Raw genomic sequence first — 26663 nt, forward strand, 5'->3', positions numbered from 1 at the left:
TTTTTAACAATCCTTGTGCACCAACCTCATTACCACAGAATAAAACTACAGTAACTACATGGATTAATTACCACTACTTAAAGTAAATATACTTTACAAAAGAAACATGCCATCATCAATACAAGCGTATGAAGTTTTACAAATATTTAGTGTTTTCATCACATCAATCGTGACTTTCCATTATTATAGAAAGTACTATGGATACTATGGAAATTTCATGTTAGAGCCTTTGTACATAATTCACATATTATGAATTCCCAGTGCATAATTAAATCAATACAATTATGTCCAATTTATTCTAAGGTGCAGCTACAAACATGGCTGATTAAGGATACATCTTTAGAGCCTTTGACCTGCTGTCATGACAAATGTCCTGAATTTTCCTCTATAATGCCAATTCCACTCACTCTGAGAGTCAGAACAAGAAACATTCTAATCCACAACTACCAGTATTGGGATACTAGACTTGATTAGAATAGTCCTGCAAGTTGATTTATAATCAAAGTCTCCTATTATAGCTTTAGTTTGGAATCCCAATTACTGCACCAGTAGAAGAACTCAGTTACCACCCAAATGCCCATATCGAGGGGAAAGCAGAACAGGCACCTAATGTATGTGTGATGCTGAAATGAAGGACAGTTCACACAGAGCTGGTGTTGGGAAATATGTCTAGTTTACACTAACAGAAGCCAGTAATTGTAGTTTACGGAACCAGCAACCAAGAGATGGTGCCAAATAATATCTTGGATTTCTAGAGACTGCAAATTGTTTAGCCATACTGGACAATATAAAGTAGTGTGGAGCCTATTTATTAATTATCACCTGATAAATCTTGCAGTATAATAGCCACTGTAGATACCTATGAGGGCTGCTATGGAGATCAGAAAAGTGGGAACCACATCAGATATGGGAGATATCCGGTTTACCGATACACACAGCATAATCACATATATTTTTGTAAATTACAACACAAAATTTGACACCTATAATATATTCTATAAGAGTGGGAATCGGTTGGCAAATGAAACTTGTTTTTAATGTGTAGTATTACACATTAAAAAGTTTAATGTGTAGAATGAAACTAATGTTGAACATTTAAATGTTAATTTAAAATAGTAACATAAACAATATCTACATTTAAATAAAGAATACATGTATGATTGACATTTTAGAAGGTTACGAGCATTCACAGAATTGACTAACCATATACAGTGTTGAATTCTTATCATTCTACTATATCAATATCTATATATTATAAAACAAGCATTTTATATCAATTAGTTAATCAAACCCAGTTTAAAGAAACATGTCAGTGCTAATTTCAAGAGCAGGATGTAGTTGGCATCCTTGTACACTTAATGCTGGCTTTCAGAATCCCAGCGGCTGAGTATTAGGGTTAGAGTTAGATTTAGGGTTATACACTAGTGGGAGAGTTAAGGTGCCCACACACATACCAATCTGCCCACGATCAGCCGATGTGTACGATTTGTGTACAATTTCCCTTGAAACTCTCCCCGGCAGCTCTGCACACGATCTCCACATGATCTGCACATGATTTAGTGTCCAATCTTCAAACGATCTCTCCTGCAGTCAGACTTTCACAGTGCATCGCGTCCTAGATTGTCAGATCTGCCCTACTGCACGGCAGATCTGAAGATGCGATGTGTGACCAGCGGGGACGCGCATCGCATCGTGATCGTGAGTGGGGACTCACGATTTCCTCACGATTTGGCCATATTTTACACGATCTGTCGTTCCAATGTGTCGGAATCGGCCAGATCATGTAAAATATCACTATGTGTGTGGACACCTTTAGGGTTAGGCTGCAGGAGGGGAGGGTAAAAGTTAGGCTGCGGGGGGTGGGTAAGGGTTAGGCTGCGGGGGCAGGGTTAAGGTTGGGCTTTGGGAGGGAAGGGCTAGGGTTAGGCTGCAGGAAAGGTGGGTTAGGGGAAGGGGAAGGGATTACTTATCGGCATGGTGGGATTTCCAACCTTCGAAATTTTGGCACCGGAATTATGACCGTCGGCATTGCGTGTGCCAGGATCGTGTACCCAACCCAAATTTGCAGCCCATGCTGGTTGTCTTACAGGGAAAGTGTGGCTGCTTTAATACAGCTGTTTATTGTTAGACCTTTTCAGTGTGATATAGATGTGAAAGCATGGCAATGAAGATGCATTTACAAAGAAGAATTTTGAGTTGCATCTTAAAATAAGTGCAACTTTAAATCTACCATATAATAGTGTCCAGAGCAAAGATGCAACAACCATTATCATGAACTCCAAAATTTGCCCTTGAATTACATAGGTGTAGAATTTACATCTGGAAGCAAATCAATTTCAAGGTCAGTGTAATTCAAAATAAGATGAATATCAAAGGGGTGTTCATAACTTGTGTCTCTATGTCCTCACAGTACTGTGCTTGCATGTTACAACCTCGATCCCCCTCCTCAAGCATAAAGGGTTGCTAGGGCAAGATGCTTTCAACTCTTAATAAGGATGCAAATTGTGTTTATACAAATTGCGTGACATTTACATAAACACTACCCATCATGCAAATGCACTTATGTTTAACAATAAAGGGCCAAGTTATCAAAGGAATAAGAGCTCTAAATCCTGCAAAATGGCTGTTTTCATAAATGTTATAGATTATCTCTATTTATCAATCCCCACAGCTTGTGATGGGCATTGGTTTGTATTTTTTGGCTGATAAGATAAACAGTTACTAACACAAGCAATAATTAGTTTTTCACCAGCCACTTAAAAAAAATATTTCAGAGATCATTATTCTTAACAAAAACACAAGAGCGAAATTGCTCTATATTTGATAAAGGGCATTTAATTTCATATTTAATCAAGTTTAGACCTGCCAATGTATACCTGCAAAGAGTGAAACAGCTAAGAGGAATTCTTACTGGAGCATATGTGATGAATTTATGTAAGAAACACTTATATTTCCTAAATGTCAAGGGACACTTCAAACCTAAATTATTATTGCAGATTTGTGCATTTCTCTAATATTATTACTATGTAAATGTGCTTTACAGCATTGGAGAGAGAACAGCATGCGCCTCTACATCGGTGACATAACTATAATTTTTCTATATCCACTCCAAACACTGCAATATGACAATATTTTGTGATAGAAGCTTAAACTAATATGCAGAATCACCTCCACAAGTACTGGGGAATATTAAAGATTTTATCAGACCAGCAGCTTTTCATCTCAGTCCTGAAGCACGTTAAGATTGGGAGGCTAATCCCCATGGTGTATCATGGGATATTGTCATTCCAATACTCAACATCTGTCTCACAAAGCTGAGATTACTGACAGTAATTACTGCTAAAATAATGTCAGGTTTTGGATATGTAAAATAAATTTAGCATTTAAAAAAGGGATATAGAATGTGACACTTTAATAATATTAAGTATATATAATCTGTTTTTTACCTAATGTTTTGTAAAGGTGTAATAGGAAAGATTTAAAAGTGCTTATATTTGGCGAGTACATATATTACTATTAAACATGTGAAATCACACAATAGATAATGCACAACAGTATAGAAAATTTTCAGCTAAAACCTAAAGTGTATACACTGTGCAATTTATACAATTAAAACTCCATTCAGAATTATGTGGCAAAATTAGAGTCATTTTGGTGGAAACTGTTATTGCTCCTGATCAGTGGTGTAACTAAGGGAGGTAGAGCGGGGCTCGTGCCCTGGGCGCCATCAGACCGGCGGCACAGGGGGCACCCCTGGCCGTGGTCCAGGACACGGGTGGTCTGTGTAGTGCAGACCACACAGAGTGTGGTCCGCACTACACAGTAACAAATGCCGCTGTCAGCTAGTATATTCGTACTAACCAGCAGCAGTGTTTGTTTTGGAAATCAATGTCAGACATACTCTCATTGACTGCTGCGCTGCTCCCACTACCGAAGCTGGGCTGGAGCGGGCCAGCCCAGGAGGATGGAGGAGCGGATGGATTCAGGTATGTATTTGTTTTTGGGTTTTTTTTGTGTGTCTTTGGTACTGCTGTGGGGGCACTAATGGAGGCACTGCATCGGGGGGACCGTTACTGGGGGCACTGCATAGGGGGGACTACTACTAGGGGCATAATATAAGGGGCACTACTGGGGGCACTGCATAGGTGGGACTACTACTGGGAGCACTGCATTGGGGGGACTGGGGGCACTATATAAGGTGCACTACTTTGGGCACTTCATAGAAAGGACTACTACTGGGAGCACTATATAAGGGACACTGCAAAAGGGGGGTGACTCATGCGGCCACTGCATAGGGGGGACTACTACTGGGGCACTGTATAAGGGGTTCACTACTGAGGGCACTGTATAATGGGCACTGCTGGGGGCCATCATAAGGGGGACCACTACTGGGAACACTGTATAAGGGGCATTACTGGGGGCCTTCATAAGGAGGACCACTACTGGGGGCACTGTATAAGGGTCACTACTGGGGGCCTGCATAAGGGGGACCACTACTGGGGGCCTGCATAAGGGGGACCACTACTGAGGGTACAGTATAATGGGCACTACTGGGGGCCTGCATAAGAGGGACCACTACTTGGAGCACTACATACTGGGAATACTGTATAAGGGGCACTACTGGGGGCCTGCATAAGGGGGACCACTACTGGGGGCACTGCATAGGGGGGACTGTATAAGGGGCACTGCATAGGGGGGCACAGTATAAGGGTGCACTACTGGGGGCACTGTATAAAGGGCACTACTACATGGGGCACTACTACAGGTGACAGTGCATAAGGGACACTTTTACAGTGGGCATTGCAAGAGGTGCATATGTAATGGAAAGGAATGTTCCCAGAGTGACGAGAAAGGGGCGTGTGTCATGTTGACATGCCCCATTTTTCAGTGGCCAAGCCCCTTGTGACATGTGACCATGCCCATTTTTCTATACACACACACATAGGGGTGGGCCCCATTTTTAATTTTGCCCTGGGCTCCATATACTAGTTACGCAACTGCTCCTGATGCTTTAAAAATGTATGGGATTTTATCCAAAAGAATCTGCAGAAGCTCAGAAACACTCTATTGCTATTATTTTACAGATCACTTGTGAATTACTGACCTACCTCAGCAACAAGTGCAACCTATCAGTTGAGTTCAGTCCACAGTTTGTTTCCATGACTACAGATGTGATTAAGGAAGATTAGTTGTTTCCAACATCAACATCTGTCAAGTGGCAGAAATAAAATGTGTTTCTGGGATTTCAACACAAAATTTTAGGTAGAAGTTCTATTTAGGTATTGGGAATCATTCCAGTAATTTGTAGTATGCAATGCAATGATTTCAATTATGGAAAATTATTAGTCAAGCATGTGTTCAGGAACTCATAGATACTGTACATTTACATTGCACAGCAAACACTTTTAAAAGGTGTAAACAGGAACAAAAATTCAGCCTGCAAATAAAAACATGAAATAAATCAACCTTTGCAACACATAAACAAACCTTATCGAAAAGCTTTGCTGTGGTATTTACTACAAATGTGCACAAGACCCTCATTCTACTAGTTGCATCATAGACAACAACATGGCTACCTGAGACCTTCCATACTTTTTGGTGAGATGATTTACTGGTAGACATCCAACCACATTTACAAAAGATGTATATAACGCAGTGAATATACGCATTTATTTCTGTGCATGCAATGTGGGAGCATCTACGTGCAATTTGCATTGAATTCAGAATAGGGACCATTGTCTTTTATATATAATGTGCCTACACTTCTCACCCTGTATGTTGAGGAGATTGAATTACAAACAATTATCTGATACATAAGGTAGAGATAACCTTGCTATAAACACAAAAAGAAATACAAGTGCACAACTCCAAAATAACTGATTATATATAAATATATATTTGCAGTAAATAGAGATTTTTAGCATAATCATGGCCAAGGTTATGGGCCTACCCACCACATCCGGGTAACCTCTGTAGGGTAGGTCCCTAACATACTAGGGTTCAAATCCAGAGCGCAGGACACCCCCAAACTAGCCCAGCTAAGACACCCCAAGGCACCGCTATAATAAGAAAAGTGAAGTGTAGAGGAAATAGTTAACAGCAGCACCAGCTGAATATAAACAATAAAAATAAAAAAAGTAAAATACATAGATAAAAAACAGACAGTGAAGCATTAAAATGTGTTGAAAGAAAAATATGTTATACTGCGGTGCCCTGTAGCAGATCAACCAAAGCAATCCAGGGGGACCCATGCCCCAAAATTAACCAAAGCTGCACTATACAGGCAGTGTAATAACTATTGTAGCTATTGGTGGAGTAATGTGTTCATGTATATAGCATAGACTACTTGCCTAACCACCAAGGCTCACAAGAGAATATATTACTCTCCCTGATCTGACTTGTGGGACTAAGATTACAAAATTTCCCTCATTATGTCCTCATACCACCACCACCACCACCAAATCTCATTATTGTGCAGGGATAGGTCAATATGCCAATCACATCATCATGTCCCCCCACACACATTCCTTCAACTTTACCTCCAGGGTTACCAGATGCTGGTATTTGGTGATAACATACACTATGCTATCTCCTAGCTCTAGTCAGTTTAGGAGCACAGGTACAGTGAAACTGGCTGTTTGTCATTGCAGACTCAGTGCTAGTTCTTGGCTGTGGATGTTGGTGATAACAGGCTCCAGGTAGCTGGCAAATGCAGGTACAACACTCATTGCTGTCTCTGGGCAGGTATGATTACTGGCATTGTGCAAGTTTCTGCATCCAAAAAGTTGTTAAATAACCACAGGCAGGAATGCTATTTAGTATTGGTAATGGTATTATCCCTTTATAGCCTATAGTTCGTTTTATCAGAATTAGCATAATCAACTAATATGAATTTACACAGCTAAAATGTCTGGTCATACAATGTTTCATTGAAAACATGAAGTCATGACTAAGATACATTACTAGTTCCTAAGAAAGTTCCACTTATGAATATTAGTTCAGCCTATAGACTATATAGTTGGCATCCTGGCTGTCGTGATGCCGGCGCTCAGAATGTCAGCGCCAGAATCCCAACACCAGTCAGAATCATTGCACCAGTATCCCGACAGCTGGCATCCCGATGGTAAGTATTGGGATTAGGGGGAGGATTAGTGTTAGACACTAGGGAGAGGGTTAGAGTTAGGCTGCGGGGGGAAGTGTTAGAGTTAGGCTGCAGAGGGGGAGGGTTAGGGTTAGGCTGCAAGGGTTGGGTTTAGGGGTAGGGTTAGGGTACTTACCAGCCACTGTTGGTATTTTAACCCTATCGGTATGCTCATACACAGCATCAGTGACATCCAAAGGCTAAAAGCAAATACTAAAATACCAAAAAATATAATATAAAAGCATTTGTTTTTTTCAGATACATTGCAAAGGTCAACTTTATTTACATGGTATATTAAAACGTAATGTCAGTTTTTCTCTTAAAACACACTTATTGTTCAAATTAGAATAGTTATCTTTATTTAAAAAATTACAGTAACTATTGGGTACTTACCCTAAGATACAATATAACATCATATCTGAAGAAATGACATCTTAACAGTACTCACAGGGTACCCATTGTTCCATTAGGGTTTATTTATATCAGCATATTCTAAATGTTGAAATGTGTTTAAGCATGTTTTCAATCTGGTTGAAACTACAAAATATTGCATTATGTAAAGCATTAGCATCACTTTAGAAATATAAAGAATTAGTTTGCCAAAGTGACTCACTATTAGTATTTGAAGTAATGCCAATAATTTAAAAACTGATGTAAGAAGATTTAGCATGTTTGTGGAGCATTACGAGTAAGTGTAAGTACTTAAAACATAAATAAACAAAGGCATAGTTTGTTGAAGGATTATCCAATTATCTGCAATTTAACTTATAATTAGGTACAATAGCTAGCCAAACTTTTTGGAAGGTCATAGTACTTTGAGAACGGAATAGGTATTGTAGCTAGTTGTACAGTAGAATATGTTCATTCCAGTTATGATGCACAAATGATGATAAATGTGCACTGGATATACAGAATGTATAAACTTCTGTAAATAATATTTGTGTAAATGGTGACTTATGATGTCTGTGCTCATTAGGAAGACTTGTCTACAGTAAGGAAAGCCACAATGCTCACTACTAAACGGCTATAGATGTCTTATATTTAGACACTTATATATAATAATAATTATAATAGAGTACAACCTATTACTAAATAAACGACAGACACAGATTTATTAATCTTAATACTATAATCTTTATTATTAAGATTAATAAGTCTGTGTCTGTCATTTATTTTAAGTTGAAGGGAGCCTAACATAGGGAGGCAACAGCTGTTCCCATCCCAATGCAACCATCATATGAATTGAAGAAAATAGATAATATGGGGGGAGTGATGTCCTCCAAAAGTGACTGTTGACTGGGCTTTCAGACCTCTTTCATATCATGCTGCCTCATATGAGCCTGCATGGGTGATTGGCTGATTTTCCCAGCAGGGTGGTAACAGAAATACCCTACAACTGAAAGTAGAAAGCACCCAAACAAAAAGGTACCTCAAATGGTAGGCAACACTAACTGCCACAACAAGCCAAGAGTACAAAAATAAAAACAAGGGGAGGGAAGGAAGAACAGACAAAAAAGGATGAACTCCATGAAATTTACAAGTATAAAGCCCCATCCATTATTCCCCTCTCACAAGGCCCATATTGGACACAATTTTTACTGCTTAAGGTGTCATCAGGTTCAACCCATCTACAACCTCAGTATTTAACTCATTTCATTCTTATGGGCTGCATTCTCTCAGCAAAATTATTATAGGCATTAAAGTCACCGTGACCTCTATATGAAAGCATTCAGCCTTTAGCTTTGTACTTTTATACATTCAGGGACCTCCTCTGTGAATTCTAATAGTCTTATAATCTACACTGCATTACCCCATTTATACACAAAAGGTGGGTCATGTGGTGCAGTTTGTTACTATGGACCACTGCAGCAATGGTGGGCAGAGATGAGTGCAGTACACAAACAAAACATTTCATTTATATTGTGCTTCACAGTAATAAATTCTTATTTTATTGCACTATAAATGATTTTATGGTGACATGCAAACAATCAACAGCAGCAGTGTGACTCTTTACATTATAGAAATAAACTGACTGACCCCTGTTACCTGTAAAATTATTTTTCACAAACGTATTTTCCTGTGTATTTATCATGGCTCTTAGATTTTATTAAAGGATTTCAATTATTAGAAGTTAAAAGAAAGATCTTTATCTTGATCATTAGTCAACTCAGTGATTGCATTTTTAACCTGTTAATCAAGTTTCAAGTTCAACAGCTTTGATATGTTTTGTTTACTTTTGTTTCTTCCTAAATGTTTCAATGAAACTGGCACACATGATTTATTTTATATTATCTCTGCTGTTTATTACTGGTTTACATTTCTCAAAGTCAGCTTTCCAACAGCCTGACCTCATTACAATATGACACTCTCTGCTTTGCCGGTGATGACCCTACAAGCACAGCATTTTTGATTATTCTTCTGCAGCTCTTGCTTCTGGCATGTACTTAATGAAAATGTATAAGAATTAGGACACAAGAGAGATGCAAACAATAAAATATCTCTTTTTGTTCTAGAGGGACAAGCAAACATTTGTACATCCCAATACATTACAATGTATCCATATCATTTGTAGACACCTGTCAGACATTATCCCTTCTTGATAAATTTGTGTGCTCTGACCCTATGATCCCTTTCTCGTTTGTTTTGGCCTTAATGATCCTATTTAACCTGAAACTCATCTGCTTTTTTCCCAAAGAGCATTACTTTATGTTTCCACACAACGAAGACATGAGAGAAGTGAATAAAGAAAGCAAAATAAATTCTCCTCTGTATTCATTTTATGGACAGCATTTCTAAGGCAATGAAAGACAAGACACAGAGAGTTTGATGTTTTTCGATAAAAGCTGTGGCTATTACAAATAAGTATGAAATAAATAAAACAATAATGTGTGGGTAATCTGAGGATGGCTGTAAAATAGCTTGTATTTTCTATCTTTACGCTAACTGTGTAAAGCAAAATTGGCTTCAGATCCTGAGCTAGAACATAAAAAAACAGAAGAAACAGAAAAAAGGATTTAGGACATCATCTAGACTGCAAAACTAAAATGTAAATCCATCCCACATGCTACAGGTTTAAAATGTTTTTGCAAATTCCATAACAGTGTTGAAAAGCACATCAAACAAACTAGCAAGTGTATTCAAATGTAAGAATCATGATGATTTGCAATTGTACTAAGGAAGATAAACCAATGGGTACTGTATCTACTGTCATACAAGGTCAATTACGGTAGTTAATGCAGTAGGAATACCTTTTACGTGGGCGTAACCACCATAGGTGCAAGTGGTGCAGCTGCTATGAGGCCCCGAGCTTGGGGGGGGGGCATCTTCCTTGTCAAAGTTATATGTATTGTATACATTTTTCACCATTGGGTGGTAGTTAGGGGCCCTTACAAACTTTTGCTATGGGGCCTTCAAGTACCTAGTTGCGCCCCTTTTGTACTGTTAAATTAGAGCATAACTGATATTTTAGCCATCCATGAGACGCAAGCTAAATCACATTATTATTATTATTATTATTATTATTATTTTTATTAATATCTTTATTATATTGTAAGTATATACCAACATAATAAAAAAAAAATATACAGTATGTAAAAAGTGCTTGAAGGAAATGAATGTTAGTAAGCAACAGCAGATCATCTATTTGAAGAGTAATTACTACTATACTTGAGAACACAGCGTCATTTTATCAGAGGGTGCAAGTCTGCAATCTGTGCGGTCCCCCCCCTTCCCCAACTGGTTTAGTTTCATAGGTGCAGATATTGAATTTATGCCAGTGTATGGACAATCACAAACTCATGGGAAGTGTGGTCCCTAACCTACAGTAGCACTACCCTGCTGTACCATCTGCAACTGATCTTGAAAAATTACAGTAGCATTAAAAGTTAGTAGCAATAGAAATTAAGAACACATATTACGTGGCTTCTTAAAAACATGTGCTATATTGTGAACACATGCTGCAAATCAAATATTGATGCCTAATACAACACGCCAAAAATATTAAAGAAAACTACAGTACTCTACCACAGGTGTACAGTACTTATTTAACAACATGTGTATACATGAAAAAAAATATTGTACAAAAGCAATTTTGAACAGATTCAAGAAAGTAGTATTTTTATTAATCAAGGTTGACTATATATTTCAAGTATTTAGTAAAGCAGATTTGATGGCAGTATGATTTATGCAACTAGTTGTACATATGCACTTCTCTTTACAACCTACACTATCATTACTGTTTTGTGTGTTTCACTTTATTATCCCATTCAAAGTCTATTTTTTATGTAATTCCTATACTTAAACATATGTTTAATGCAATGTATTCCTAGAAGCAATTATTGCAAATCGATAAGACCTTTAAGGACCATAAATCTAGTAAGTAAAATTGTCCTGAGAGAGCTGCTAATAACATTTCTAAGTGTATATACTTCAGGAGCTTGGCAGAATTTAGGATTTTTAAAAATACCATCTGCTTAATAAACCTAGACCAACAAAGGGGCTTCTATGCCATGAAAGTGGCAACTTTTATATAATTAGTTAACCATTAAACTGTATATATGCTTTGTTGTTTGGCTGAACTTAATTGATTTTGTACAATCAATTGCAAAACAAACAGAGGTTCCAGAATCTCACATTAGAGCACTGCATTCATTAATCAGAACATTTTAATACATAGACCTTTTGCAACATAAAACTGTCAATTATCATGTATTGATTTGGTTGCTTATAGAGCCAATGCATAAGTTCTGTGTGCTCTAGGCAACATACACCATTCACTGCTCTGTCCCAGTCCATGGTACAATGCTGTCCCACCTACCTGCTCCACACAATCTTCTATTCTTGGAAGTGTGGCATGTGATTTAATATCCGATGCCATATCCTCAGCCCATTACAAACGTGAAGGAGCTGCAGTCAGCAGTTTTGCAGGTATGAATGTGTTCAGTGTGGTGGCGCCGTGATGATAATCAAAACACTGAATTAGTGATATTATGTTACTTTGAGCTCTATTTATTAACATTATTTTTACTAAAATAAAGTGAAATAGGGTATTTTCACACTCTTTTCAGTTTATTTTATTATCACCTAAAGTTACTAAAGGGCAATTGGAGTAGAATTCGTAAAATTCTACTCCAACCGCTAATTATCACTTATTTTTAATAAACAGATCGCATTTCCCATAATTGTAATGGGAAATGTGATCTGGACAAAGTTTTTTAAAATAAATTGTGAAAAAATAACGGGGAAAGCCCTGTGATAATAACGCCACCTGGAGGTGGCGTTATCCAGGGTCTTTCCCGATTACAGGACTCCTGCTCTGCTCTAAAAGGCAGAGCAGAGCCGGCCCCAGTGATCAGCTGTGTGGTCTAAACAGGCCACACACTGATACACTGTAAAAAAAAATAAAAAAAATTAGTAAAAAAAAACCACTTACCAGAATCCAGGAACCGGAGATCGGGGCTCCCTTTGATGTCCTCCCTCTGGTCAGCTGGTCTCCCATCCTGCACCGTGACCCAGTCATCAGCTGACCGGTTCCCAGTGCATGATAGGATGTCAGCTGACCGGAGCAAAGGAGGACATCACCGGAGCACCAATCACCAGAGGTAAGTGTAATAAAGGGATGGGGGTTGTGGGGGGGGAGACGGGAAGGGTCACAGGAGGACGCGGTTACAGGGGCGGGGTTTAGCAGTGGGATGAGGCTTAGTGGTGGCCGGTCGGCGCATGCGCGGGCACTTGTCACTGTATTTTTTGCAAAAATACCGTGATAAGTATGCGGAGGGGATTCGCAGGGACAGAGCTTTATCGCAAGCTCTGTCCCTGCAAGGGATTTTTTGTAAATCCCTGTGATATTGCCTGAATTCGCAATGTGAATTCAGTCGGTAACATCACACTACAATCTGTATTACAAATGCGGATTGTAGTAAATAGAGCCCTTATTGAGTTCTTAGGCACTCATTACACTTTAGTGTCATAGGCAACTACCTAAGTTCACCCAGTGACAACGATGGTCCTAGTTGCTAACCAAAAATGTATTGCATAATCAGCACATTTTCAGGAACAAAGACAGCTATAAAGAAATTATCATGCTATGTAAACTCTAGAAGGCTTATTTAATGACATGTTACAAACAGCAATGGTTTGCTGTAACAGAGGGCGCGGAAAAATTTGTGGCAAGTTAGTCAATTGCCATGGTTCTCCTGTTCCTTATTAAAAAATACATGATTACAATTGTTCACAACTAATTTACTATGAAATGCCATGGTACAGTACATTTAAGTAAAGGATAACAACCGGTGTCAGACTGGGGCATAAAAGGCCCACCAAGGGAATGCTATGATCGGGACTCATGCTTAAGGAGTGTGACTAGCCTCCACAGGGGGTGTGCCAACCATTAGAGAGGACATAGAATGCAGACACCATAGATACAGAACTGCATGGTCTGTGCCCATGTAGCAAATGCTGTCAATATGACAATATAACTGTCACTTGCTAAATTTAGCCTGGTTTGTATGCCTTGACTTTTTTTAAATATTTTCTTTACTGGCAGACTACATGTGTCAGCGGCCCTTAATGTCCGGGCATGCTGGCACATGTTGTTCCACAAGTGCCTTCATGCTGGGGCAGGCTTGCTGGGACTCGTAAAGTCTTTTATTACCATTAATCCCGCACTCAACATCCAGGGGTGTGTGGAATAGCCTTGTGGTTTCAGCCTGGGGTTGGTTGTCCCTAATTTTTTGGGGGGGTCCTGACTTAGATGGTTCAAGTTGCTAACCAACTAGGACCATCTGGGTGGTCTTGACTTTCTGAAGATTCCAGTCCTGGACTGACCTTATCTGTTTAACATTATGGCAGGGGGACCCCACCCTGTGTGTCTCCTTGCTGAGGAGTTACCCCTCTGGTTGGTTTGTCCTGGTGCTGGTTATTGGGAAATAGGGGGAACTCCATGCAATTTTGCCCCCTATTTTCTAATGCTAGCCCGATTTGGGGGGGAATGCTTTTTTATTATTTACCATTTCATATAATTTTAATTTATTAATTTATTTATCTTTGTCTACTAGGCTGTTACTCTGACTTGAGTTGCCTGTATTGACTTAAGGCCTGTGATTTGCTGGCTGGAAAAGTTTGTTACTGGCCTTGGACCTGTGAATTGCCGTTGGAGAAGTGATCTGGTTATTTAATTTATTTTCTACTTGGTTTTTACTTTTAGGCTATTAGTTCTTTATTAATGAATATATTCTATAGGTTCATATAGTTTATTAATCTGCCATCCTGTCTGCCACTGCTGTGCCACTATGTTTCATAGATGTGCTATATTCTTTTTAACTGCTACGTGTTTGGGCCGTTGCTCTATCGCTCACTTTAGCCAGCCAGCTCACTGCAGCCTTTGTTGAAAACAATATTGTGAGATGTGAGGTGGTTAAAATTGACTGGAAATCACTGTAAATTAATATTATTGAGGTTAGTAATGCTGTATGAACAAAAATAGGCCCAAATAACATGATTGTGGCTGTTTTTTATCAAAGTTTTAAAACAATGCATATCCAAAACCAAAACACTTGAGGGTGGTTTAGGTAAAATCAAAACATGGGGGTCCATGCACATCTTTAATTCTGCCTGATGATGATGCACCTGAGTGATGTTAATAAGACTGTAGGAACAAAAACAGGTCCAAGTTATATGATTTTATCTAGTTTTATATTTGTTTAAAGAAATCCAAAACCAAGAGCCCAGAGCTGGTTGTCTCTCGAGAGGGTAAACCACATTTTTTGGGAGGTCCTTACTATCGAGTTACAGCACTGGGCTGAACAATTTGGGGATGGTTGATGTTATGGCAGGGGGACCCAACGCCGTTTGTCACCCAGCTATAGCATCAGCCCCCCTCCCCCCAGCTGGTTTAGCCTGGAGCTGGTTATTTGAAAATAGGAGGAACCCCATGCTGTTTTTTCCCACTTTCCAGTACCAGACCAGACTCAGAGGCCCAGGGCTGGTTATAGATTTGGAGGGGAACCCCACACCTTTTTTTTTTAATTAACTATTTCTTCCATTTTTTATACATAACAAAACTTTAACAGATTATACTGCTCTGTGCAGTGCTTTCAGCATGCCCACAAAGGCAGAGCTACTTCAGGGAGGAATAGGAAGTAGGAAGTAGAATTTGATTATGACAGGGAGGGACTTAAAACATGTGAAATCTGACATTCCGGGAATTATGACGTTTTGCCTTGTTTTGAGATCCACTTGCTGGGAGGAACCAAACCATGCCTCAGTTCGCCTCAAGACCCCCAAGTTCTGTTGTTTTTGGATTTCACAGAATCCAAACTGCTCATTTCACCTCTATTATATATACCACATTTCTATTATATATACCACATTAATGCACTGTACATATGATAAGGGATCCACTTTCTCACCAACCAGTGACTAAAACTCAGTGAGAATTGCATTTGTTTTAGTAAAGCTCAAATGCAAGCCATTGTAACAATGAAAGGTTCAATTATCTAAGTTATTACCATTGTGTTGGTTACTTTTTTTTTTGACAATTACTTTCTAAGTTTGCAATATGCTATATTTTAAATTTTATTTTCACACAATAAAATATTATATATGTTAATCCAACTGCTAATTTTGATAGGTAGAAGGGAGAATCTTGGTGCAGTTTCTATAGAAACAAACAAAGCACCGATGTTCATCCATGTTCCCACTCTACCAGGTAACTGACCCTCTAATAGAGTAACAATGTATAATTCAAGTGAATAGTATGGAACCTGAGATTAGAGAAGGGGGCTGGGCCCTCAGGCAGTGGGATCCACCAGGGATTTTCCCTGTACCTCTGTGGTTCTTTACGACCCTAACAACAATTGAGATATCAGCATTTAATTGTCTAGTATAATCCAACAAATAAAATATATAATGTAATTTCTTGTTATAAAGCAACATTACTGTTTGTCCCATATTACACAAGCTCAATGGTTTTCCTGAAAGCTTCTTATTGGTTTATGCAGTCAGCCACAATTTTTAAAAGGTGAGACAAACCATTATTTACTTTGTTCCGTAGGTGTCCCTGGACTATATATAATCCAGCTCTGATAGCATAAATGCAATGGAATTTATTGTAGGAGCCACATTGGATGTAGTAGGATACTGGAGAAGTTAGCATTGAGTAGTTTTCATTCACAAGACTGTTATATTGATTCTGGAGCTATAGAAGACAAAGTTCCATTATTGCTGACCTTTTTCAATGTTAAGCAATTTAGGCACACCATGCACACCTATTCACGTACCTTTATCACAAGTACTGAAGCTTATTTAAGCAAGGTTGCTCCATCTGCTGTTGTTTAAAGCAAACCATAAAGAGTTTATATGTGGGGACAAAAAAGGATGTATCAACTACCCTTTTGGGTTGGAACATCAAATTTAGTCCCCCTTTTTATTGTAAGGCATGACAGACATTTTGCTGGGAAACAGAAGATTGGAAACTGACATTTGGACTCCCATACATAATACAAAGAGTGTGGGTGTGGAGTCTTCCAGCCAAAACCTTCATTCAAACTAAAACGTAGTATGTAGATTCATCTTCATGCACTTGAAGGGCATTTTGAACATTTGCTTCTATTAAGATGTCACCATTTATGTATGTTCTGCCTCAGTAAAATAGCTCTAATGAGCATGTTTTGATTCCAGAATCTATAGACATATAAATAACCATTTTTAATGAAATTGTGTATTCCATTTGTGTGTAAACCACAGGAAAATCAATGTGACACTTTTTTCTTTAATTAAGAGAGGTCATGCATTCAAAATAAATGTTTAAGCAACTGAATTACATTTCATTCTATTTAATTCTTCAGATGCATATGCTGAGCAGGAAGATGTTTATGTGTAATCTTCATCTACTGCTTGTCCATATATCCCCATATATCTCGATATCTGTTATATGAACAGAGAAATAGCAGTAGCCAGAACATAAGAATCTTCACAGAAGGACATAACCTTACACAAGGTCAGTAAGTGATAGCAGATGTGGTAAAGTGAATTGAGTAAAACAGGAATTGACAGACTAAAAGCAAATTAACTGAAGCAACTCAGGCCTTCAACAATGTCATAGTTACGTGAGGCTTCTGTTTAGAGAAGATGATGGTGTTGATTGCAACTATATGAATAAAAAATCATATATCGCCCTTACATGTTAATTCTCTTACATTGTGTGTTTTTGTACACAAGTTCTCTATGATGACCATCCATGAATCACTATGTATTGCATTTACAGTAGGTATTTTAATGTTGAGATGATTATAGATTATTTAATCTGGCTATTTATAATATTGTGTCCTCGGTAAAGCATGGGGAGTGTTCAAAATGTTGTAATTCCTTTTCACTGTTTTTCTTTTTAAAACTAGTACTACAAAGAAATATTTTATTGAGAGGTCAATGTTTAAAGAACCTAATGTAAAATGTTATCCCATTAATCCAGGAAGAGTTAATATAGTTGTCAACAAACATCCCTATGCAGAATCTTTGTAATTGAAAACTTTCACACTATACACCTGAAGAATCAAGGGAGCTAAGGCAATGCCAGGATGAGTATCTCCTTAGCTGCAGGGAGCCTTCAGCATTGAACCTCTGTGGTTCTGCTGCAATGGGGATTGGGGATATATGATAGAATAATAGAGTTCTCATTTAACAGATAAGAGTAAAATATTTTCCATGTTGTACTGATTTTGAAACAGTCTATAAAAATAAAATCCATGCAAACATCTGCAGAACACTTTTCTTTTTTAAGCTATATCGTTTGTTTTATGACTTTAGACATCTGTCTAAGCATTCTTCACAAAACAATTGTGCTATTTTTTTATTATTATTTTTCATTTTAGTCCTTATGGAGGCAAACAGACTTACAAATGTGGTGAGCAATAAAGGATGATTTTGTGCACAAACTCACATAGCTATACTGTACATCTTAATAATGGTTTGATAGTGTTTAAAATGAAGTTACTTTTCAATAACAATTTTTCTTGTATAACTTACCAACTCTTCTTGCAGTTGGTGGATAAGCTCATCTCGTTCCTTAAGCTGCAACTTTAGCATGGAGCATTCATCTTTCATTATATCCTATGACAACATGAAATCAGATGTTATAATAGGCCTAGCATTTTCCCTTTGTTCTTAACAAGCAAAAGCTGTTTCACACAGTAGGATATAATTGCATCCAAGTAATAAACCTCAATTTTCTTCTGTCATGTGTGATATTTTTGATAACATCTTCTGAAATGCAGTATAAACAAGTTAATGTGTCTATGATGAAAAATATAAACGTCTCTCAGTTCACAAGATGGCATTGCCAGTGTTTGATTGTCATAAGCTTTGTGGCAGGAACCCCTGCTGTATTTCATTTTAAGAAAACAGATGGTCATACAACTTACAGGTGCAAGATGTGATTGGAAACAAAAGCTGAATTTATTGTTTCTGTAGAATCCGGTTATTCTTTTTATTTAAGATATTTCAGTATTTAGATTTTTTTAACTTGGTGATGAGAACTTGTAAGGTAAATTTTTTTTGGATGAAACTTTGTATACTTGGTAATTAATTAAAATAGTAAATTATGTTGAATATTGTAATATACAGAGTCAACACTTATTCAACCATGTGTCAAATATAAGCTTAAAATAGCACCAAATAGTGCTCCAGGTTTATACCACACTCTGTAAAATGTCATGTTCACCATCCTTGCTTGCTGCCAAAAAGCATATATTCCATTAGATAGCATTTTGTACAATACCACCTTGCTATTATGCTAGTTTTGATCAATGCTCTAATCTGAAAGTATATTGAGAGCATACTGTAAATCATACTTGCCTACTTTTGAAAAAGCATTTCAGGGAGATTGTGAAGGCAACACCTATGGGTGCTTGTTAAAGTGGACGGGTACTGCTACATCTGACAAGTGTGCCACAAAATTGATTTACATCCAAATGTAAATGAGCCCAAAGCAGTTAGTAAGATCTACTTGTTGATGAAATCACGCTGATACATTTAAGACAATGCATGTAGCCATAGGGATCATTGTGTATTATAACCAATGCAGGGAATTGATTCTAATGAACTCATTTAAATGTATATATCTGTTTTTTATATATAACAGCTTCATAACGGAGGTAAGGTGCAATCAGGGAAATTGCTATACTCTTCAGGGAGTCAGGGAGATTGATACTATTTCAGGGAGTCTCCCTGACAATCAGGGAGAGTTGGCAAGTATGCTGTAAGAATGAGAGTGGACAGTACTATAACTTTTGCATACTTTCAGTGTACTTTTAGTGTACTGAAATATAAGCTAAAAATGGACATCTTTACCTTTACCCAGAACTCATACATCTGATGCGCTTATAGTAAATTACCAGAATTAATAGGAATGTGTTATTATTTTACTGAATTGAGAAAATATGCAACAAATGGCTTTAAAGGACTTGAGGTGACTTCATATAGAGTTGGCTTTATATTAAAGAACCCTGTAGGTTTAGGTCACACTGATGTGCATTGCTGTTCACACACATAATAACAATTATTAAATGTTGGGAAACTATGCAGATTGCAGAATTACAAACAGAGGACATTAGATCCAGAGAAAACAGTTAAAAATGGCACTGAACAAGGGTTATTTGGAACTTGACCATGAGATGTAACCAAGTTTGCTTAATGTTTCTCTCTCTCTTTCTCTCTCTCTCACTTATTTTCATTGTCTTCTTTCAAACATGACCACATACTATATTCTCTATCATAACTTTTTTTCAGACATAAAACAACAAAGATGTTTAGCTTTGGAAGAATTGTGGTACTGTACATAAATGGTTGCTTGTATTTCATTAACAGATCTGATAAAAGCTATATATTATTTTAGTCATTGAGCTAGATTATGGTTAAACTCAAGGCATGAAGATAGGATTAACATTTGTGGAATAAGTCTGGCTATAGAGTAGATTAGGCTTCGGACTAGTGTTTAGACTTGTATTCTTGCAAAATGATTAGGCTTTTAAATAAAATGTAGGCTCAGGTTATTATTGTTGACTTTTATTTATAGGGTATCATACATTGTCCACAGTGCCGTACAATGAAAACAGAATAATGTACTTAATGCAAAAAATATAAAGGATAATCAAGAAGTGGGGCAGCATGGAAGAAATCTTGGATGCGGGATTGAGAGCAGGTGATCAGAGTGGAAGTGAATGGAGTTGCAGATTAGGTGAGACTTGAAGTCAGAGATGTAGGAGGGAGAGGGCTTTATATGTGAGGATGAGGAGTTTAAACTGTATTCTGTGGTGGATGGGGAGCCAATGAAGTGATTGGGAAAGGGGGTACAATTTGGTGTCAACAGCATATAGTTGGCACTGGGAACACGGAGAGGATAGAGGAAAAGTGGTTGGAGTCAGAGCAGGAGATTAAGAAGGAGAAGGTGTTAGCAGATATGAAATATGGCTGTAATGCTAGTGCTAATATAGTGTCCAACTTGCTGCGAATTGCAGTGGTGAATACCAAATTACTGGAGCAATTCTACATTGCTCTGGTGCGTGGTCAGCTGATCTGAGAATGAGTTTTCTGTAACACTGCTACTTTGGTAGCAGTAACACTTTGCACTGCCATCTGTGACCAGTGCACATGCATGAACTGAGTTCAGGCAAGCGTACAAAGATAACTGATGTCCTGCAGAGGGATTCAAAATAGAGCGGAGGGGCTCCCTTTTTGTAACCTGGACCTATAGGAAGGAGCATGGGTCCAGGAACCAACACCATCTGAGGAATTTAGCAGGTTCGCACTGTAAAGTTCAGAATGTTTAGTATTTAGGTATAAATTTAGGGAGGAGGGAAAGAGAGAGAGGACTGCCAATAAACAGCTCCCAGTTGGACATATTTGGCTGCTCTGCACTTATGTTAGATAAAAGAGAAATACATATTCAGATTTGGGAACTATTTATTTCTTCTAGTAGATTTAATACTACAACTTGTATCCTATATCTTTTTGTTTTCTTTTGTGTTTGAGAAATGTATTGATTAGCATACAATTTTATCTGTACTGTTATTTTTACCTGCGCTGTAACATCTTTTTGCCATTACCATTGCTTTTACTACAGTATTTCTCCTCCCCTCATCCGCATCATGTCCCACCCACTGCACACACATACACAAACACCAGTTTTTCTTCTACTTTCTGCCTTAGTACTGAGTATTCATCTTCCCCAGTCTTATCTCACTCTGTTACAGTAGTTTCCCCACTATTTTACACCCCCTACTCTTTTCACACTTAATCACAAATCTTTATTCTCACCATTCTGCGCCCTCCACACTTAGTCCTGCTCCCTCCCTTATTAACCTTTTCCCACCTCATCTCATCTCGCACTGAACCCCCTCCTAGAACACCACTGGCAGATTCCAATCCTTTGTCACACTCCTGGCCTTTCCAGACACTCTCCCCACCTGTCCTTTAGCATAAAGTTGCAGATGTAACTGTAGCCAAAGACGCAAGAAAGGCCATGATTGCATCCAACTCAGAATCAGGCCCTATGAATAGGGAGTATCCCCTCCCCTAAACAGACCCGACCACATTAGGGCTACTTCTAGAAAATTTCCCAGCTGGTTTTTAATCCCTACCACCCCTTCCAAAATCTCATATTATCAGATGTAACCAAACAAGCTCTTGAGTAGAGTAGGCTGCTGAAATGTATTCGGCTTGTGTTGATAATAAAGCAGCAATCCAAAATGAGATTGGACTGTTCCCAAATTTGAACAAGTAGTCACTTGTTGGCTTGCAATCCCTCTAATCACCTTTATCTACATATCCTTGCAATTCAAGTTTACCTTCAAGTTCTGCATGTGTTTAAGGTACTGCATCCCTCTCTTAATTGCATTCTAATCTCTTGACGAGGTTTACTCACACATCACATGTCTACAAAGATGAAATATAGCTACTGAAATATCAGGCCTTGTATTAGTTGCCACTTATAAAGGTGCCCCACTGCTTGTCTGTACTTGTCATTATTTGGTAAGAGATCATCTTCTCCTTCTAATTTCAGATATGATGCACCCATTAGTGTTGTCAGGTCTTTTGCTTCTAATATTCCAAACTGATTGAAATTTTAGCAGAAAGATTGAGTAGGAAGAGTTCCATTCTCTTCTCGCTGTATGTGGATTCCTAGTTAGTATGGCAACTCTCACATGTCTTTAGTATCAAAGTGTAAGTCTAGAACTTCACTTAGTTTTGTGATTTCTTTTTCTTCATGAGCAATGATCAAAACATTCACATACGAGAGCAGGTGCATCCATTTCTTTTTTTCAAACTTTGAGTATAGGCATGGATCAGATTTACTTCTTGTGTACCCTTGTTCCAATAAAATTTTGCTAATTTTATAATTTGTTGCTTTTGTCATTTTCTTTAGACCATAAAGTGATTTTTGTAATATGCAAACAAGATGTTCTTTGGCCCTTTATGACATAATCTTAAGGCTGTGTCATGTACAATTCTTCTTCTATTTCACCATTAATAAAAGTAGTTTTGATGTCATAATACCTCAATTGCATATTTCTTAAGGCACATATGGCGATCAAGGTTCTAAAAGTACTCTGTTTAGCAACTGGTGCAAAAGTGGCATCATAATCTTCACCACATTTTTGAGAATAGACCTTTGCCACTAATCTTGCTTTAAATCTGTAAATGGTATCTTTAGAGCCACATTTGGTTTTAAAAACCCATTTACATCCAATTGCATGTTTTCCTGGAGGTAACTCTGTAAGATCCCATATCTGGAGCTGATTGAGAAATTCCATCTCTTCATCGGCAGCTTCAATCCATTTTTCCTTTTCATAGGTAGGCAGTTTCTGCATCTCTTTCCATGATTCTCCTCAGGTTGTGGTGCTGTCCTAGCAAGATAAGATAACTGTATTTGTGGTAAACTCTTGTTCCCCCTAGTAGATCTCCTCATCAAAGGCAATGGTGATCTTTCCTCTTCAATAATAACTGGTTCATGCATAATAACTTCAATTGCATTTTTCTCTTCCTCTGATGGTGGTTTTTAAACTTCCTCCTCAAGCTGTTCTGCTTATGTAGTTTCATGAAATGAGTGATACACTAAGTTTCCAGTTTCACCAATAACAACACTTCTGCTTATGTCACCTGGTTGGTTTTGCCACTTGTATATTATGTCCCATTATCTCCACATTGTGTTTTTGGAAAACAGCCAAACTTGTTCTTTACTTGAGCAAGATATTCTCAAAGTTTTCCATCCTTACTGTGCAGCAGGTAAAGTGTTGTTTAGTAATCATCATGTGAGAAATATTTATTTTGTCCTGGGGTCACATTTGTCATTGTTCCACTCCACATATATCTGTGTGAATTAGGTCTAGACACTTCTTAGCTCTGCGGTTACTGGCTGTTGGAAAACTTTTCTTTGTCATGTTCCCTTTTAAGCAACTTACCCACAACCCATGCACCAGCCTTGTTAATAGTAAAAGTTGTTTGATATAAAACAGGATGCACAAACAGTATATAGCATACAAAATGACAATTAGTTCCTTTGAACTAGCTGAGATTTCTAGTCTTGCTGTTGAATATGAATTACTGTATATTTGTATAGGGCATTTCTGTTATCAGCATGACTCAGGGCCTGTATTGTGTACAGAGATGCCAAGTGGCTGCATCTCTAATCCACCACTTATGTACAAAGACTCAGCATCAGTCACATCGAATTTCTGAGCAGCTCTATGGCTGCTACAATATCCATGAGAAGTAAGCCACCTGGGCCACTGAAGCTGTGTACAAAGACACAGTCACTGGCTGCAACATGGCCACAAAACCCTTACAACACATCTGCATTTGACTAGCCACCCCCATTGCCTCCCATAAATGCAGACTAGCTTCAATCACTCTGTGTCCAAATACTTACTACGAACGCCATTGGTAAACCATCATAAGACATGCGTAGTGCAACTTAGACTGTGCGCAGTACAAAAAACATTGGCCTGCATGGACATAGGCATAGCATCCATCTCTGAATCAGGCCCTCTATGTCTGTCATTTATACCCAGATTTCTACACTATTCTGAAGTGATGTGAATAAAAAGGACAAGATGAACTTCAAGGGATCAATATGGCATGTGTTAGTGGAGGTGGGGTGGGAAGAGATAGGGGTGGTAGTGTTACGCCACAGGACATTTTTAAACTCCAAAAAATATACATTTGCATTTTTACTTTATTAGGTATGCACATTCTTATAAAAAAAAACACCATCATGTTGCATGAAGATACATATAAAAATTGGAATGAGGATTTCCTTTAAGTATGCAAGATAATCAGTTAATCACATTTGCACAGAATTATGCAGGAACATGTGTATTTTGCTGCTTTGTAAATGTGTATATCAATGTCCAACAGTGAGTTTACTTGCTCTTTAAGAAGCATAATATGTTTTAATGTGTTTAAATCTAAAACATTGTTGTCAGTTTCTTTCCCTGACTTTGCACTTCAATCAAGAAGTACACAGCAGCAGGTGGATTAACTAATGTGAACATTTTATGAAGTGTGAAGCATTAAAGTGATAAATGAAACAAAATGACACCAATCTTAAGTAATGAAGTCAAAAGCAAAAGAAAAAAAAATTTGAAAGTAATTTTATCTCAAATAAAAAGCACTGTGTCATTCCTCTGTAGTGATCATTTCCAGATGTTTTTTTGTTTAATGCTGATCTGAAAATGGTTTGTAGGCTGCAGATTTCCAGAAACAACTCCCCACATCTTCCATTATGAGATTATGGGCCAAATGTAATAGGGTGAGAGTTTAGAAAATTTATTACATTGGTCAAGTTGTATTTTCAAAATGGTTTTTTTTTGTGTCTGAAAAACATTGAGTTTGCATGTTCTCGGACTCTATTACATTGACGGAGGTTAAAAAGTGTGAGAGTTTACTGCTAAACTTTCACATTTTCTAAACTCTCATCCTATTACATTTGCCCCTATATGTAGAATTTGTCTGTAGGGAATTGGTATGAAATACCGGCAATACCGGCAGTCAGGATACCTTCTGTCAAAATGCAGATAGCGGCATCCTGATGTCAGGTAAGTATGTTAACCCTCCCCCCTTCGACCCCTAGCCCTCTCCTCTTGCACCCCAACCCACCCTGCACCCTAACCCTCCCCCCCTTGGTGCCTAAACCTAACTGTCCCCCCTTAGTGCCTAACCCTAACCCCCCCAGTGGTGCCCAACCCTAACCTACCCCCCCAAAGCCTAACCCCCCATATTGTCTATATCTCACCCCCTTTGTGGCTAACAGCTGTGGTACCCCGCTATACCTACGATAGGGATGGCAGCCGTTGGGATTCTGGCATCGGTATGTAAACTGGCATCAGCTTTTTGCCACCTATGTTTAGTCCCAGGTTGGGATTAAGATGCCGGGATTTCAACAGCCGCCATCCTGTCCACTGGTAAACTGACTGTATCCCGTCTGTAGAGCCCAGTAAATCCTTCTATACTGTAGATGCCCTAGTAAATGAACAATCCCATTGATGAATTCAGGTCTAAATATTAAGGGTTTATTTATTATCCGTGATAGGCCCGTTGCATATGCGGTAACTCTAGTTTCATATTTTATGTAAAGGGCGCAAGCATTATTAGAGGCCCAATAGGGCCGACTAATATTCAGCAAAGTTTGCTTCCAAGAACCAATGCCATCTTCAGATGGCGCTAATACCAGATTCACCACTCCTTCCTATGGGAAGGAGACTCAGGGTTGCAAAGATTGATCCAAGCAGATCCATAGGAATCGGGATGAATTACCGCCGGACGCGGTTCAAATCCTGACAGCGGCTGGCCGACATGGCTGAAAATCCCGATCGTCCCAATGTAAGTATTAATTAACCTAACCCGCCCCTAACTCTAACCATCCTTAGGGGTGCCCAACAGTAACCTTCCCCCCAGTGCCTAACCCTAATGCCCCCTCTAAGTGCCTAAACCTAACCCCCCTTCCCCGCCGCCTAAACCTAAGTCCCCCGGGGGGGTGCCTAACCCTAAGTCTTCCCAGGAGCCCTAAACCTAACCCTCCCCCCCACGACTATCCACGCGTTGGCACCCGGTATCACTTCGATCGGGATGCCGGGCGCCGGTCTCCCGGCGTCAGTAAAATGACAGGCGTCTAGATTTAACCGCCTGTCATTTAACCCTCGCCGGGATAAAGCAGTCGGGAAGCCGGCTGTCGGGATTACGTCCGCCGGCTTCCCGACTGCATACCGATCCATACACCGCTACTTTTAACTGTGCACATGCGCATTCAGCCAGCTCCGGAGGGGTAAGAAATGTTGCTACTTCTGTAGCAGTGTTACTGATCACAGGGACAGCAGCTTTTTGGAGTAGCTATTTCCACACCAGAGCAATAATGAATTGCATCTGTACTTAAGTATCTGTCTCCGCAACTCATTGGAAAGTTGTATAATTAATTACTGGGGCTGTCCAATGATGAATAGTCCTTTAGTTACTGCAAAACATTAGCTGAAAA

The 26663-nt window shown here is 38.6% G+C and overlaps 1 protein-coding gene across 3 annotated transcripts in view; it reads right to left on the reverse strand.

Annotated features, from left to right (window-relative positions):
- Positions 1-26663, reverse strand: part of CCSER1 (coiled-coil serine rich protein 1) — a 913125-nt gene that overhangs the window by 106328 nt on the left and 780134 nt on the right. For all 3 annotated transcript variants that reach the window (XM_088464471.1, XM_088464470.1, XM_088464472.1), the window contains exon 8: positions 18164-18247. In XM_088464471.1, the coding sequence (XP_088320597.1) occupies positions 18164-18247 (84 nt within the window). The remainder of the gene's footprint in view (positions 1-18163; positions 18248-26663) is intronic.

Source organism: Taudactylus pleione, unplaced genomic scaffold (genome assembly GCF_031769625.1).
Source record: "Taudactylus pleione unplaced genomic scaffold, aTauple2 ptg000055l, whole genome shotgun sequence".
In the NCBI taxonomy this organism is placed as follows: Eukaryota; Metazoa; Chordata; class Amphibia; order Anura; family Myobatrachidae; genus Taudactylus; species Taudactylus pleione.